The 15,856-nt window shown below is 39.1% G+C and overlaps 1 protein-coding gene across 1 annotated transcript in view; it reads right to left on the bottom strand.

Moving 5' to 3' along the window:
- The window catches only part of ptprsa (protein tyrosine phosphatase receptor type Sa), a 127,374-nt gene that overhangs the window by 36,331 nt on the left and 75,187 nt on the right, over positions 1–15,856 (bottom strand). Inside the window, exons 15-21 of the mRNA XM_042005806.1 lie at positions 14,210–14,403; positions 11,872–11,989; positions 2,940–3,533; positions 1,804–1,898; positions 1,374–1,624; positions 1,188–1,275; positions 140–352 (exon numbers count right to left, since the gene is read on the bottom strand). Of these exons, the coding sequence (XP_041861740.1) occupies positions 140–352; positions 1,188–1,275; positions 1,374–1,624; positions 1,804–1,898; positions 2,940–3,533; positions 11,872–11,989; positions 14,210–14,403 (1,553 nt within the window). The remainder of the gene's footprint in view (positions 1–139; positions 353–1,187; positions 1,276–1,373; positions 1,625–1,803; positions 1,899–2,939; positions 3,534–11,871; positions 11,990–14,209; positions 14,404–15,856) is intronic.

Below are 15,856 nucleotides of genomic sequence, written 5' to 3'. Positions count from 1 at the left end.
GATCTGAACAGAACCGTACTGAAAGAAGTGTTGGATTTATGAAATTGAAGCAGCGCGCATGATATTAAGAAAGCTAAAGTATTAAATCCACTCTGCCAAAAAAAGAATAAGTCTCAAGTGAGCTGAACCAGAAACTCACCCCTGCAGTGGCATTGAGTTCAGCCATTAAGAAGAAGACGTACTCCTGACCAGGTTTAAGAGGCTTATTCTCACAGGTGCTGTGGCGATGGTCAGATCCCACCGTGAAGCTGGTGGGAAGCTGTCTGAAGCAAGCTGTGATGTAGGGATCTCTCTGGTCCAGCTGTGCCAGTTGACGACGTGAACGACGCTTTGGGATCACCTCCCGCAATAGCTGTTCAGTGTAAGAGGTATTAGTTTACATCTTGTACTTCTATGTTCATTTTTGCATCTTTCTTACTGTGACTGATTCAAGTTTTGAAACACTGTAAACTCCATTGTCCTATCTTTTAAAAGGAATAGACCTTGAAACAATTAAGTCTTACCCACAATAGCAATGATTTTGGATGCTGCAGTATCTGTAAAAACCTGAACAAAAGGACTAAAATAGGCTAATGATGATCAAATGAGAAAAACAAAAATGATCTGTCAATAAGTCCAACTCTTCATTTTCAATAAAGAAAAGATCTACAGGTATTATCATTGTCTGGGAGCCCTCGTCCCCACAAACGATAAAATGTAATTTGGTGTTATATTTTCCTCTAAACATAAAAGCCATAAACCCTTTCAGTGAATGGGTCAAACTCAAATGAAAACTGTGGGTTCAAAAAGTTGCCAAATATATATATATGATCTAAGCCCTTTCACTCAGTTTAATCTGCATGTGCTAAATAGAGGAAATGTGTGTAATTCCAAATCCAACAGGGATGCTTGCTGTTGATCTGGTGCTCAAGGTGACCCCGAGCTATGGGAAGAGTGGGAAAAGACTGTATAATTCTCTCTTCTGCATGCTTCTGGGGATAAATTAGCATAACTGAGATGTACTTGTGTCTGTGTTGTGTGCCTATTTCTTCAACATGGTGTTTGCTACACAGCTAGCATATGCAACCACTAGTATCACCAACAGGGAATACACAGCATTGCCTCATGCTCCTATACATATGTTACACTTCATTTCATTCGATGCAGTGCTAGACAGTGTGCCAGACTGACTTTTTAACAGACCATACCTCTTCCATGTCCATCTCATCAGGGTTCATCAGGTTTTTAACGGTTCCCGAAGATGTCTTAAGTGGCACCACAACTACATAAAAATTCCTGGAAATGCAGCAACAAGGAAAAAAAAAGAAATACAAAAAATAAATAAATAAATAATATCATACAATCTTTTAGATTTTAAATTTGTAGATACTCACTTGACGTCCTTGGTATTTACTGGTGGGAAGGACATGGTGAGCACACTCTCTGGCTCAAAGTAGCTGTCTAGCTTGGGTTTCTTGAGCAGGATGAGTGGTGCAGTCCTGGCCTCCACACGATGCTGCGGCCCTGCATCCATGCTTTCTTGGCAGGTTACCCTAAACTTGTAAGTAGTGTTGTGTTTTAACCCTGTGATGTATGCCTTCATCTTCCTGGCATCCACATCCATCTTCTGGTGGTTGTACTCAATCTAGATTACAACAGATTAACCAGAAATTGAAACGAAAGGACAGTGGATAAATGATTGAACTAAACAAGTATGATAGCAAAAACAACTAAAGAAAAGAACACAATGCCAACTTTAACTGAACTCATATTCAATCCACATGACATGGCAAACAAATTTTCCCCTCCCTTAAAGAACCTCACCGTGCATTTGTATGGAGATGTGGTTTTGGAAAACTTCCATGCAAGGACTACTGCAGTCTTTGTGGCCCACTTCACAGTAAAATTCTTTGGAACATCTGTTGAATGGACAAATGCAAGAAAAAAAAAAACAAAGCAAAAAGTGCATCTTGAGTTAAAAGATCAAACAGAGAGAAACCAAGGAGAGAAAAAGCAATAAAGAACCTCAGCTTTAAAAAAGCAAAAAGTTGTTCTTCCCCTGCAACTTTCCTCTGGGTTGGAGAGTGAATGCATCGGTGAGCTGTGATTGGCTGTGAGAAGGGCAATGCCATTGGTTAAGACACACAGCACGTAAGACTCATGGACAACAAACCCATGGAGGACAAGGGTGTACCCTTTGGCCAACCATCGTGGGTAGTGCCAACCCATCTCACCACTGAGTTTGACCACTTGATGATTAGCAAATGACCCATGTAAACCCAAAGCCAACTGTTCTTACATGGTACTGAGTTTGAGTTGGCACTGCCTACGTGCTGCCACACGGGCATAGAGACAGACCCAAAACACAGCATGCCAACAGTCCTCAGCAGTGCATCTGTGGGATGCCATGCCACAAGCTGTCCTGTTCAGGAACAGGGGAAAAGGGGAGGAAGCCTCATGAGAGGAAGGGAGTTAGGAAGGGAATAATATCTTGGAAAAAAAAAACATAAAATAAAATGAAACCCAAAGAAAAATTTGATCCTTTAATCTAAGCATAATCTGAAAATACTCTTGAAGTGACTGTTTTTGACTGAAATCCTACCTTGTTTGAAAACTGGGGATGTGAGATGGCATTAGCTTAGTGAATGTGCTTGGCAAAGGGCTGCAAGGACTGACAGGAGCGTCTGACCAAACAACACTTACCTTAAAGCTCTACGCTGATCTCCACTTTCTTTTAATGACTGACTAGAACTTACTGACTTGGGTTTTACCTGGTTTGGGTTAGTGAAGTGAGTCCCACTGCAAGCAATTTAAATATCAATCCTTCCCCTTTTTGAGGAGAGGTCGAGGTGGTCGAAAAAGTGGGTGTCGCGATTTTCATTTATGTGTCGTTGCAGATTGGTTTTTAGCCAATTTCCAACCCCTGCCACTGGGGTGGGAAAGAAACAGGCAAGCCCTACCTGCTGGATCAATGGCCACCGTCCGATACTGGATAGGCGGGCTGTAGGGCCCTGGGCCTACACTGGTGTGTGCACGTATTTTCACATCATATGGCGAGTTCGGTTTCAGGCTGTTGAGCACATAGCTGGATAGGCTGGGAGGCAAGCGGAGTTCTTGTGGTGCTTCTCCTGTACCCGCTTCTTTATAGGCCAAAGTGTACTCTGTGATGACCCCATTCCTCTCTGCCAGCACTGGTGGAGACCAGGACAGCTGTACTGAGCAGCATGTTACATTTGAGCCCTCATTAATTTGAGGGTATCCCCCTGGCGTATTCTCAGGCACGGTAAGTTCTGCCACAGCCTCTTCCCCAAAGCCCCCTCTACTCTTGGCTGAGATCTTAAAGAGATAAGTGGCCCCCCGGTGAATGCTGTCCACAGAGTATTGCCGCTCTTGGGGAGCAAATTCCAGTATGGCCAAAGGAAAGACATCTTTTCGGCCAAACTGAAGCCGGTATCCATGGAGGTCCATGCCATTGGTCAGGTCTGGAGGATCCCAGTGAACAACAGCTGATGACTTTGAGTCTTGAGCCACTGACAGATAAGGTGGACCAGGCACTGTACAGACAAGGGAGAAAAAAAAACAAAGATCCCATCTTAATTCATGTGCTTTTCACATGTGTGAGAACATGTTGCTGTTTAAAAAAAAAAAATCTGCTTATATTATGGTTATGAATGATATCTAACAAATCAATTTCCAGTTCTGTTCAAAGAATCTCAAAGTCAAAAGTCAAGCAGAGCAACTTAAGTTTGCATGTTTCGTGATGCATGCTTGTATTATTATTTTGAATGTTTCAATCCATAAAAATTCAAGAAGTGCTTGTGACTATTAATATTTTAAAAGATTACATAAACTATAGCTATAGTATTAGTTTCAATGTCATCAATGTAATAGACAGTCAGGTTGTGATGTATGGAGACGTCAATGATCCTCAGAGTTTATAAATCTATATTGATGATTGTGTCTATTATTAATTCATGATACATGTAAGTGACAGCCAAAATCTTACAGTGTTGCAAGGCATAAAAATTTAAGTAAAGAGCAGTGCCGCTTTGAGATGTAATAATCTCTTGTTGTAAAATGGATGATCTACTCTTGGGGTTCAGCCACCATTCTTCAGAGCGGCCCAGTTTTGCCACTTTTATGGATGACACACGTTTCATCTGAACCCCTCTTTTAAGACCCAATCACTGAGAAAGAAGCAGCAACAGTTAAGAAAAGCCTTCAGTTCTCAAGAAGCTGTCAAAGCTTTGAGAGATGAGTGCAGCTGATTTGCTCTTGGGCACCATCACCACAGTAAATAATTTCTAGCTTGACTCACTCATCTATTTGCCTTTCCTTTCTTAGATATACAAGACAGTTTTAGGACAAATAGCTGTCAAATATTAGTCAGACATATGAAATGCTGTCAGACCACAGCTACTTTTCCATAGTTCTTATAAGTATTTAAGGTATCCTGTTTCTTCATGTCTGCATGGCAAGAATCAAAGATGGGTGTGCGATCTTCTAGGGCAGAGGTATTGAACTAAAATTTAAAGAGGTCCAGTTAGAAAAAAATATATAAATATATATATAGGCTGTTCATTAATGATCATTGGTGTTTCAACCAGTACGAGTTGCTTTTTTTTTTTCTCTTATTGTTGTTTTGGTTTTTTTTAGATTGTTTAGCTTTTATTGTTTTTTCTTTTTACTGTTTTTTTTTTAGCTTCTTAGCTGTTTTCTGTTGGGCACTTTTGTTCAGTAAGGTGCTTTATAAACAAAGCTGGCTTGGCAATTTGTTCAGTTGACTTGAATTAACCCTCTGGTGCATGAATTTTTACAAAACAGTACCACATTTTTTTTTAAATATTTTACTTCTACAGACACGCACAGTTTTTCTGTTTTTAAATCTTATTTTAACTTTTACTCAGTGTACTGATTTTTCTATTTGATCTATGAAAATATTTATAAAATAATATCGTCATATTAATATAAATTTTCTATAAAAACCCCTGAATCGTTTTCTTGTCCTGTTTATCACTGAGGCAAACTTGGTAATTACAATGTATGTATACATACTATATCAAATGTAGTTATTCTTTATACGTGGCAGAGTATTGGTGACTCATTAATGTCCAATGAAGTTGCTAATATACGACTGAGTGCACCACGTGGGATGGCTTGCCTCACGTGTAATTGGTCTGGGTGTTTCCTGACCACTGCCGTTAAGCCAGTAAAAGTTAAGCCAGTTAAAATGAAAGAACCCGGTGAGATTTCATATTTTAACTTCGGGTCTGGGTCCATATGAGATGAGTGGACCGGGGTCTGCTTCTTAGTGACCTCTGTTTTAGGGTATTCTCCCAGCATGAGCAAGACCATTTGTGATGTAACTGCGTGGCGAGTGAGCCAAACACTATGAATGTAAAGGGATTTGTTGAACACAAGAATACAGTATCAGCATCTGTCGTTCTATAAAAGAAAAACTGTTCAACACCAGTAAAAATAAAATGGCTCAAAGAACTGCTGCAAGCATTATCATTGAATAAAATCAAAAGAGAAAAAAGGTGGACCACACTCCAGGCTTTGCTAATACTGTACGCAATGAAGGAATTTGGTCACTTTGACTTGTTTACAAGCTGCTGGCAAGCTTTTGATGCCACATCAGCATTTCTATCTTCGAGGTGAATGCAATCACAAAAAAAAGAAAAAAAAAAAGAAAGAAAAAGCTCTTGTAGGTAAGCAGTCCTGCAGAGAGCTCCCTAGCCCCTATTACTCTTATCCAGCCCCTAGAGCTGTTGAGTGGATGAGTAACACTGAGCAGGTAATGAAACCCTTTTCAGTTTATTTGCCTTCCTGAATTTAATTTTTATGTATCTACATAAGACTAGTGAGGAGACTTACAATCACTGTGTATCTGGGATTCAAAAAGCTTGCCAACTGGGTCAGCAAACTGGGTCTGCAGCTCTCTAACATGAATTTAAAGAGCTGAATAAGCTGAAGACAAAATATTAACTCCAGTCAACTATATAGCATACATTTCATCATCATCTTAATCTGCTATAATTATAGATGCTTTATTTTTTTCACCAAGAAGTTTAACTGTTGCACTACTTCTACATACATACCACTGCATACTGCTGCCAAATATATATAATTATATATATATATATATATATATATATAAACAGCAATGCCACATATAATATATATTATATATATATATATATATATATAAAATTTCCTCTAGGGATTAACAAAGTATTTTGTCATTTTCATTTCATAAATGAAAACTGTTCAAAAAAATAAATATGCCCCTTTGAGCGTTTTGCTGCTCAGGGTTTACATTTCCTGAAATGTACATCTGCGTAAGTGTTTTTATGTGCACGCGTGACATGAGTAAAAATGCAAGTGATTTTGTTTGAAGGTACAGACATTGGTTTGCAGACAGCACCATGTCCTATGACTGCAGTTGCATACAGAACTATTTGGCTTATTGCTCAGTACGAGCTGGATGTGGGCTGGGGGGTGGATGGGCGGATGCTACTATTACTACTTCCTAAATCTTACCTCTATTTTGCACAAGAGCCACATGAGTAAGACAACAGAAAAGCCACTTTTATAACAAAGCTAGTAAATGTTGCTGTTGTGGCCATGCTGCAACAAACCTTTTAGGCCAGGATATTGCAGGAAGACGAAGCTCATGTTTGAAACTTCATATATCTTTTTTAATTAAAATGTTTGAAGCTATGCAAGCTACGATTAAAAACTGGTGAGCCATATAAGGGTTCCTGAACTGCATCATAAGTTAACAATGATCTAATTGAAAATGATGGGACTGGAGAAGGATGCATGTCCGATTTTGAAGCTAAGAGTCTATATCTCTAGGCAGAGAAGTGAAGCAGTGAATTGAAGATGCAGTTGGGATGTCCTCAAATGTGAGCACCATGGAGGTGGAAGTGATGCTGAGCAGAGATAATGTGAGCCAACAAATAGAGTGCATGATTGTTAGAAAGTAACATTGGCCTTTGGTAATAGTTTTTATTACTACAGTGTTGTCTGGCTTAACAAAATGGACTTAGATTGCTGGTGAGGCCAAAATGAAAACTGGAGGCAAATTTAGGGAGGCAGTTGGAAGCTAATCATGTGCCACTATAATTGTAGCCAAAGCCTATGGAGAGAGCTGCACCCCCGTAAAACTGGATGTTATCAAGTGGAGTGACGTAATCCTTATAAAAGAAGGAAATTACATTCCGGGTAGATAAAAATTGCTTCCACAGGTGCATTTTCCATCTTTGACAATTAATAAATCTCCAATCCAATATGCTGAGAATTTGCATAGCAATATTCGTGAATGATTTGAGGACATTTTGACATTATTGAGCCCAGTGAATCTAATATTTTTTCATCAATTTATAAACATAGAAAATGCATGTTTAATAAAGAATTACAATCTTATGACTGCCAACTATGGTTTTGCACCAGTGTGTCCTGCAGGGACATCCAGTAAATTTTGCATACAAAAAAACTGTCTATGATTACCAGCTAGAATCTGCTGATTTAAGGTAGGAGAGGTGGGGTAAAGGTGGTGCACTGATGAAGGTGGCTGAGTGGGCAGTAGGAAATGATAGACCAGCAGGAAATAGAGGTTGAGAAGATAAAAATAGATTTATCTGAGCAGTGGTTTCTTTATAAGTAAAAAACACAAAACACACTCCACTCTGCACAGTCCCTTCTTCTCTTCTTATTCGTTTTTATTTGCTAATAGTCTTCTTTCTGAAGACTGTTGCTAGAAGAATGTAGGGGTGGACGGGTGGGTTGAGATTGTGGTGTTTTAGTTAACTTCTGCCTGTAATGGAAAAGCGGGGGTACTCCATGTTGGATGAGACAAATGCTACCCATACCACTTGGCTACACACTGCATCTCAGCTTGGTGTCTTTAAACTGTGTCCTAATGCGTTCTTGGGGAGAGAGATCAGAGACACTGAGCCAGCAGATTGCTGTTGGGAGGAGAGGTGGAGCATGCTGTTTGTATGTGTGTGGTGCTTCAGGGCAATGATGGGAGAGCGAGGGCTTGGTGAGGGGATGAAAAATGAGTGAATGAGGGATGATGAAGGTGACTAGGGACAAGGAACAATCAGCTGCAGAGAGGACCAAACAAGGATATAAAGAGGCTGAAATATTTGTGTGTAAATGTGTGTGGGTTTCTGGGATTGCAGGACACCTTGATTATCCCTCTCCTTTTCTCCTCTGTGTCACCCTCCCATGACACACCCTCCCTTATTCTTTCCTCATTTCCTCACTTCGCCCCTTGCACTTTGTCCACTCACCCCCTTTATTTCCAAACCACCTCCACATCCCTCCTCCTTCTACTTTAGAGCCGACCCTTGTGCAATCCCTCTTCGTGGGACCCCCGGCACGCTTTCCCATCCGGCTGGAGTATTAACAGCCGGCTGTTTACACTCACTCTGCCCAGTTGAGAAAAGGATGATCAGGTTTTCTTCTCATTAGCCCCTCTATTGTGCTCACCAATCATGCACAGTCATACCACCATGCACCATAAATACAAACACACCATCTCTGTGCTTGTGTAAAGGACAAGATGAAAATTAAACACTTTTACATGAAGCCGCCCTGGATGAAAGATTCTCTGCTTTGTGCTCAATTTCTTGACAAGAAAAAAGTCTCCCACAGATGAAGCTGTGGACTCGAAATATCGAAGGACGTGTGGGGAGTAGAGGAAGATCTTTTTAAGCTTTAAAGGTTTTCCCCGCTCTTCTTTTAATGTAGCCTGCTTACTGTTGGAGAACGTGTGTGTGCCAGGGGTTCATGAAGCATTGTAGGAAATGTCATGAAAACAAATCTCCAACAACTTCAATATGGTCCTTCAGGAGAGCAAGAGCTTAAAAAAAGAAAAAATATAAAAAGTTTTCTCACACATGCACAAAGTCCTTAAATTTATTTAAATTTATCTTTATATCAAGCAAAACAATCTGCCAATGCGGTGCCAAAATTTTGCTCAACAACAACAATTTTTTTCTTTGTGGGTGGGCTCTAGTGGCCTTTATTATATATTTGTTAGACAGAAAAGGGGGTTAGAGAGAAGGATGGGTTACATGTAGGAGACCGGGTCTGAAACTTGGGCCATGTGCATGTTAAATGTTGGCGTGTTCTCCTTGAGAAAGCTCTGAAAATTAGAATATTCACTGAAAGACGATTTAATTAAAAATTGAATTTTGCTCTCTTGATTAAGTTAATACTAATAATTGACACCTAAATCTGGGAATAATGATGAGAAAACACAGCATTGAAATAGGATGGAAGTTTTTCAAGCAGAATAATTAAAACAAGTAATTTAGTTTGAAATTAAGAACAAAAACATCCTCATTTTCAGTGTGTTCTGTTACCAGTTTTAACACTGGATAACTGAACATTAATGATTACTTCCCCTTGTTCCAAAGAACAAAGGCTGTCAGATTGAAAAGCCAATGATTTGATTTTGAACCTGATTGTAGGAGCAAACACACACAGCTGCCTGGTGTGTGCAGACTTTATTTAAGCACATGTTTATGCTGTCATACAGCGGTTGGCTGGACTGGTGGCTCCAGGTTGCTTCCCTTTTTACTCCAGAGCCTCACTACACTCCTGCAGATAAAGACAGACAGGGTGATTACCATTGAGCTGCAATGTGTTGATCTGTCTCAGCTACCACAGATCCATGAACCACCCCTCCACTAGAGCTGAGCAGAAACCACATTTAAATGATAAAATACCACATGTATACCTTAAATTTAATGGTCTTTTTTCTTAAAATAACACAAATATTCTCCTCACTCCACTTACATATATTTCATAATACATCTTTTATTTTTACTGTTTCAAAATTAGATGAGATATTTAACAAGAAGTAGCGACATAAATTTTCTTAAAATCAATTTTATAACACAAAATGTGCTTGATGAGATTTATTTTAATTTTGTACAAAAAACTAATTTAAAACAATAATATTTTACTTTTTTTAAAAAGTGTATAAGCAACAGCCTTCATATGAAATACTTCATTTATTTACATTTCACATTTAAACTCTGTCAGCTAATAGGTAACTTAAGACAAGGCCAAACCACTTGAAACTGTTTTAAAAACACCTGGATGCATCATGGCTGTCTAGGATTACACTGGAATCCAAACAATATATATTGACAAGCATTTGTTCATATTGAATGGATTCTCTTAGATATTAAGTCAAAATTAAAATATGCATAATGTGCATCGTTTCATGTCTCAAATTCAAATGTTACAATAATATAGAGATTCAAGTACCAGAGCTTTAGTGAGATTAGATTTTTTTCTCTCAAACTTTGTCATTTTTTTTTTATTTATTTATTTTTTTAACCTTTTGCTGCTCAGAAATGCTCTGAAACTGTCCACAAAGTTGTTTTTTTTTAAATAAAAACAAATAATAAAAATAAAAAACTTTACATAAGGAAAAAAAAAAAAGAAAAAAATCTCTGGGGAGCTGGAGACTTGGCCCTTCAAGAAAAAAAAATCCCCTTTTATTCACAGCTTGATCCAGACCTTAAACTTCCACGTTATTTCATATGAAATGGGAAAACTGCTATTTGCAAAGCCATCACAACATTCCTCAGAACATGAAAGACTGAACTGTTTTACCTCGAAGAAAGGCTGTTCTCTCTGTTCTTCTTCTCATCTCTAACCCCTTCTCTTATTCTATTTATCTTGTCCTTCGGCATAAACCATTCCTTTATTCTAAAAACCTTGGGTTAAAAAATAAATAAATAAATCCCCCTTGTGAGCCGACCAGAAAGTTCTAGACTGGCATGTCACTCAGTGAGTCCCACAGGACGGTTAAAACTGACAGAACTCAGTCAAACCGCTTTAGCAGTGTCATGTTTCTTGACACCTGTGACACACACACACACACGACCACTACACACACGCTTATCAGTATCTGGAGAATCTGCCTAAGTTTGTCTGTGGGTGTGTTGACTTGTGGGAACTGTGTAGTCAATGATGAATTTAATACACAGCATAGGTCCATCACACTGTATGTGTGTGCTCAGTAGCATATTAAGGCTAAATGCATTTGTGCATACCGCTAAGTGTTTAAGTGTGTATGCTTTGCACACAATGTCTCTATGACCAAGGCAAACTGACATGGATGCATACAGGTCCTGCTTCTATATTCATCTTAAATTGTTTCCAAGATACTTTTACACATGTTGGTAGACTAACCTCACAGTTTCAATCACGTTCACGTTTTTTTACACACATGACATGAAGTCAAACTGTGCTCACTACTGATTACAAAGGGGAGAAAAAAAAGAGAAGAAAAGGCTTTGTAGTGGAGTGGAGGCATCAGCCTCAAATATTTTATTTCTACAGCCGAAACCAAAAACCCAACAGGGGTTTTCATGCTGTCATAATCTGTCTGAAAAATCTCAAAGCAACTTAAACGAAGCCCTTGATCTCTAAAATCTGTGGATAGTCTTCAAACATGACTGAAATGATAAAAGCAACACTGATAATAAGCCAACAACCACTTAGCCTTAGATGTGTCAAACATAAAATGCAGCACTTGAATAGGCTGTTAACTCAGAGTCATGTATTTCTAAAGCAAAATTCTTAACATGAACCACCTTGAATGTAGACTTAACATCTTTAAAATGCCAGGAATTCTCACAGATGTTCAAATCTGCTTGTACATACCCTCCATGTAGTTTTAATCAGTAAATACAGCAAATTCTGGATCTAAATGGGACTATTTCAGGTTTGTATATGAAATACTACTGGCAAAGCACCTTCACTTACATAGAAATCCACGTAAAGTGTCTAATAAAGATGCACGAACAAAGGTTCCTTGACTAAATCTACAAAAACACAACTTATCTCTCGACTGACCTGCCCCTTTGGTCACCACCACTTTGGGTTTGCTCCGAGCTCCATCCCCCTTGGTGGTGTACGCTGCCACTGTGATGGAGTAAGTAGTGTCTGGCTTGAGTCCTTCAATGACCATTTCCTATGGGAGACATGGAAGAGATAGAACAGGAAAATGTCAAAATGGTGGTTTGAATTTTTCATGATTTGACCCCACTTTGTGCAGCTAAAACTGCCATGTGCAGAATGTTAATCTACATGTCTCCTGGTCTTCTTTATTAATTTTCAGGAGGCAAGCATTAAGCGTAATGTTTCCCCCTGTGTAATGGGAGACCATTCCATTACGTAAATCCTTAGAGCTGCCAAGGTGGAGGAGGGACATTATGAATGCAAATGGAAAGTGGCCTTCCTTTATTCCTTCAGCAAAATCCCAATCAACAACTTAACTTTGATAAATGCATGCTGAATACATCCTGGCCTTTCGCTGGCAGTTTTTACCTAAGCCATTAAGTTTCCTCAAGTCCTCTTCAAAGAGAAGCTTCCGATCAATTCTAATGAATCTTTCAAGGCAGAGGGGTTTGAACGAATGCAGAATAAGGTTTTTAACAGGCAGGTTGGCAGAGGGATGGTGGAAGTCAATAGAGGTAAATGAGGTATAAGTACTGTCTTGCCTAGTATTCATGTAACACAGATGGACCGGGGCCTCAAATCTGGTTTCAAAACAAAGATAAATTTTGTTGGGGGAAAATGTGAAAGACTATCACGATGATGAGGATTTGCAAATTTAAAACATATTCTGGGAAGTATGGTCTTACTGCATAAAATGTAATGTAGTAAGCTAAAACTAAGTCACTACATTGAAAATAAAAAAATGTACAAAAAAAAAAGACACAAAAAGGGAAATAAATAAATCAAAACACACCACCAGAACACAAGACAAAACACTATTTCAGCACACAGCAAGATACAAGCAGCATTAGCATTCCAGGCACAGCGGCCAGTGGTTACTGCATCAGCCAATCTTTTATACAAGCTAACTGGCAACAGAAGTTTGCCCGATTTTCCTTCGTGGCATCTAGAAATTCTGTGGAGCATGACTGGCCAAGCAGACAAACCAAACCTGCTGAGCCACTTTGTTATTCTAATATAATAAATAAAGCCTGAAAGGGGTCATGCATACTGCAAATCCAAATAGGTTGATGCAATAGCCTCTGTTTCAGGCACACAAAGCACACAGGAGAAACTTCGTACTCACATATTCAGCTGTATCGTCCGTTTCCCACTAACCCCCCCGCCAAAGAGGAGAGTGCAGGAAAGAGAGAAAGAGAGCAATAATTTTTTAAAGAAAGAGAAAAAAAGAGATGGAAGAAACAGGATTGTGTGAAAGAGGGCATTAGAGGTTTGGGAGCAGAGGGTGTGTTACAAAAATAGGTCACTAGTTTTGGGAGGTCAGGAGAAAGAAAGGCTGCTTGAAGCTTAAGAGAAGCATCTAAGGCAAGTCTGAGAGTGGCACAGGTCTGCTGGTTGGTCTGAAGAGAATTTTACTTGTAAAAACAGTCAGTAATGACATTAAAATGAAACGTTGTAGGGTTTGATGGTGAATTGCTGTTAAAATTTCTGAGAAAAAGTTACAAATAAATAGATATTTTCCTTAGCATTTTGATAACTGCTTGGCAAAATCACAGCTGTGGGTCATGTAATTTTGGCTATTAGAGTTGCTGGATTCAAGAGGCCAAATTAATGTGATACTGGTTGAATTGGGCTTAAACTGGCACACAGTGGCTTTTGATTATTTCCCTTCCCAATAACATCTTTCTTGTTGTGTTAATTCTATTGCATCCAGGATATAATTTACACCTGAACAGAAACTTCTCACTCTCCAGGATCCCTGTTGAACTGTTTTGACAGAAGTTTTGTATAAGAGAGCATATCATTTACAGGTCTGTCATATGAGGCTATCTGATGCTAATTTTACCCCAAAGTTTTGGCAAAAGGTACCAAATTCAGTATTTTCTTCTTTTTTTGGGATTGAGACAAGCTCACAATCAAATATTTCATGACACATGCTGCTTGAAAGCAGAGATTTTTAATAGAAGCCATGGGAAGGAAAGAACATGAGGGATGCTTTGATTATAGTTCTTGTTGTGGGTTGATGCAAAAAAAAAAAAAAAAAATTACAGCCATGTGAAAAGGCTTCTGAGAGGAAAGGGCCCATATTTCTTCTGACACTTCAGTGATATTATTTGAAGAACCACAACAATGTGGATACACTTTACATAATTTACAGTTGATGAGAAAAAAGAGGTTTGCATTATCTAATGCCACTGCCACTTAATATTGGGAGACTGTGAAATCGTCATACCTGGGCATCAGCAAGCATGACATCCTTGATGAGGGGCAGGCCCCGTGACTCGCCATTTTCCACACGGACGTAATGAACCTGGTAGCCACGGATCTGACCGTTTTGTTTGCCTGGTGTTGGTGAGCGCCACATCACCTTAATTGCTGTAGAGTTGAGGACTTCCACCTCGACCCGCCTTGGTGGAGCCCCAGGAACTAAATCCAGAAACCAGAAAATGTTGTTGAGGCACTGAAGATCTAATCCATTGTTTCTAGATGTTTAATAAAGTATGCTGCATTCTCTGAAGAAAATAAACATAACACAAAACATTAATTTACCCCTAATATACATGTATTTATGTATTGACTGTATTAAATGTAAAACTATAAAGAAAGACATTAAAAACTGCAATCACCCTCAAGTGTCACTAATTTCACCACACCACATCTCCCATCACACATGCACACAGCGTCGCCACTTTCCCTGTCACCTCCATCCTTTCATTATGTGTTGGACTATGGGAAGCCTTGCCTCTCAGTCATAATGACCGACCCTTATGACAGGCCTTGCTTCCAGGCCATTCAGCATGGCATGGACTGTCCCTATCTGAGATGGATGTGCATTGAATAAAAGTCTTTCTCTCAAACTGCTTCCATTTGCTCCTTCACAAACACTCTGAGTGCCTTTTTCAACCCTAAATCACAACCCCATTTCCCCTCATCCTTGCACCAGTCCTGTTTATTACCAGAATATCTGCCACCTTTTAACTGGGCTGTTATTTCTTCAAAAGGAATTCTGTCACACACCATTATTGTAATCACACCAGAAAATAAGTTATAGCTATTAATTTTTACCTCCTTAATCCTTGATTCAATTAATTTTTTAAACCAGGTATGAGTGGTATTTAAAACAGTAACTTGCCAAGCTTGGCGTGCATTATTTTCAGAGAGAGAAAAAATAAAAAAAAAAGCTTTAACAGCCGTTGTAATGGGTGTGAAACGGATTATGGAGAACCAAAGTCAATGTCAGTCATTCAACAGTGACTCAGATGTGCTGTGACATGCTCACATCAAGTCATTTACATTCTGCTACTCAACTTAGCTGTATCGTGTTTCATCCTGTCAAAAGATGGCATTTCTGCAAGCATCTTGACTTTCCATTGTTTTTGCCCCCCACCCCTCAAGCATTTAGTTGTACAGAACACCAACATAGCACAAAAAAGTGTATCAAAGAACTGGAAATGAAAAAATAAAAAATAAAAATCAATAAATCTATCTATGCTTACAGTGGTTTAGCTTCATTTTCCAATTCAACAGCTTAGTTTACACTGTGGCAGCTTGTGCAGTCCCAGTTGTGTCAGTGGCTTGAGTTGCATGCTCAAGGGCACTGCAACAGTAATCACCAAGCACACGGAGTGATGCTCATTCTGTTTCATTAACCTGATTTTCCAGTCAGGTACTTTCTACACCAGCCTTAGACATGCATGCATACATCTTCCACATCCAGCCTGGAGTCTGTTATGACCATAAATGCAAGGACAGATTCAGCCTTGAGGTGAACATAACTGATACCGTGACTGCTGATTTTTCTCAGTTGTGCAACAGAATACTGTTAAAAGCCCACAGATGAAGGTGGGCTATTTGTTGCACAAGCTATTATGAATCATAT

The sequence above is a fragment of the Melanotaenia boesemani genome, chromosome 14 (assembly GCF_017639745.1).
Source record: "Melanotaenia boesemani isolate fMelBoe1 chromosome 14, fMelBoe1.pri, whole genome shotgun sequence".
NCBI classification, from domain to species: domain Eukaryota; kingdom Metazoa; phylum Chordata; class Actinopteri; order Atheriniformes; family Melanotaeniidae; genus Melanotaenia; species Melanotaenia boesemani.
The sequence above is the reverse complement of the archived record's forward strand: the minus strand, read 5'-3'. Positions and strand labels throughout refer to the sequence as shown.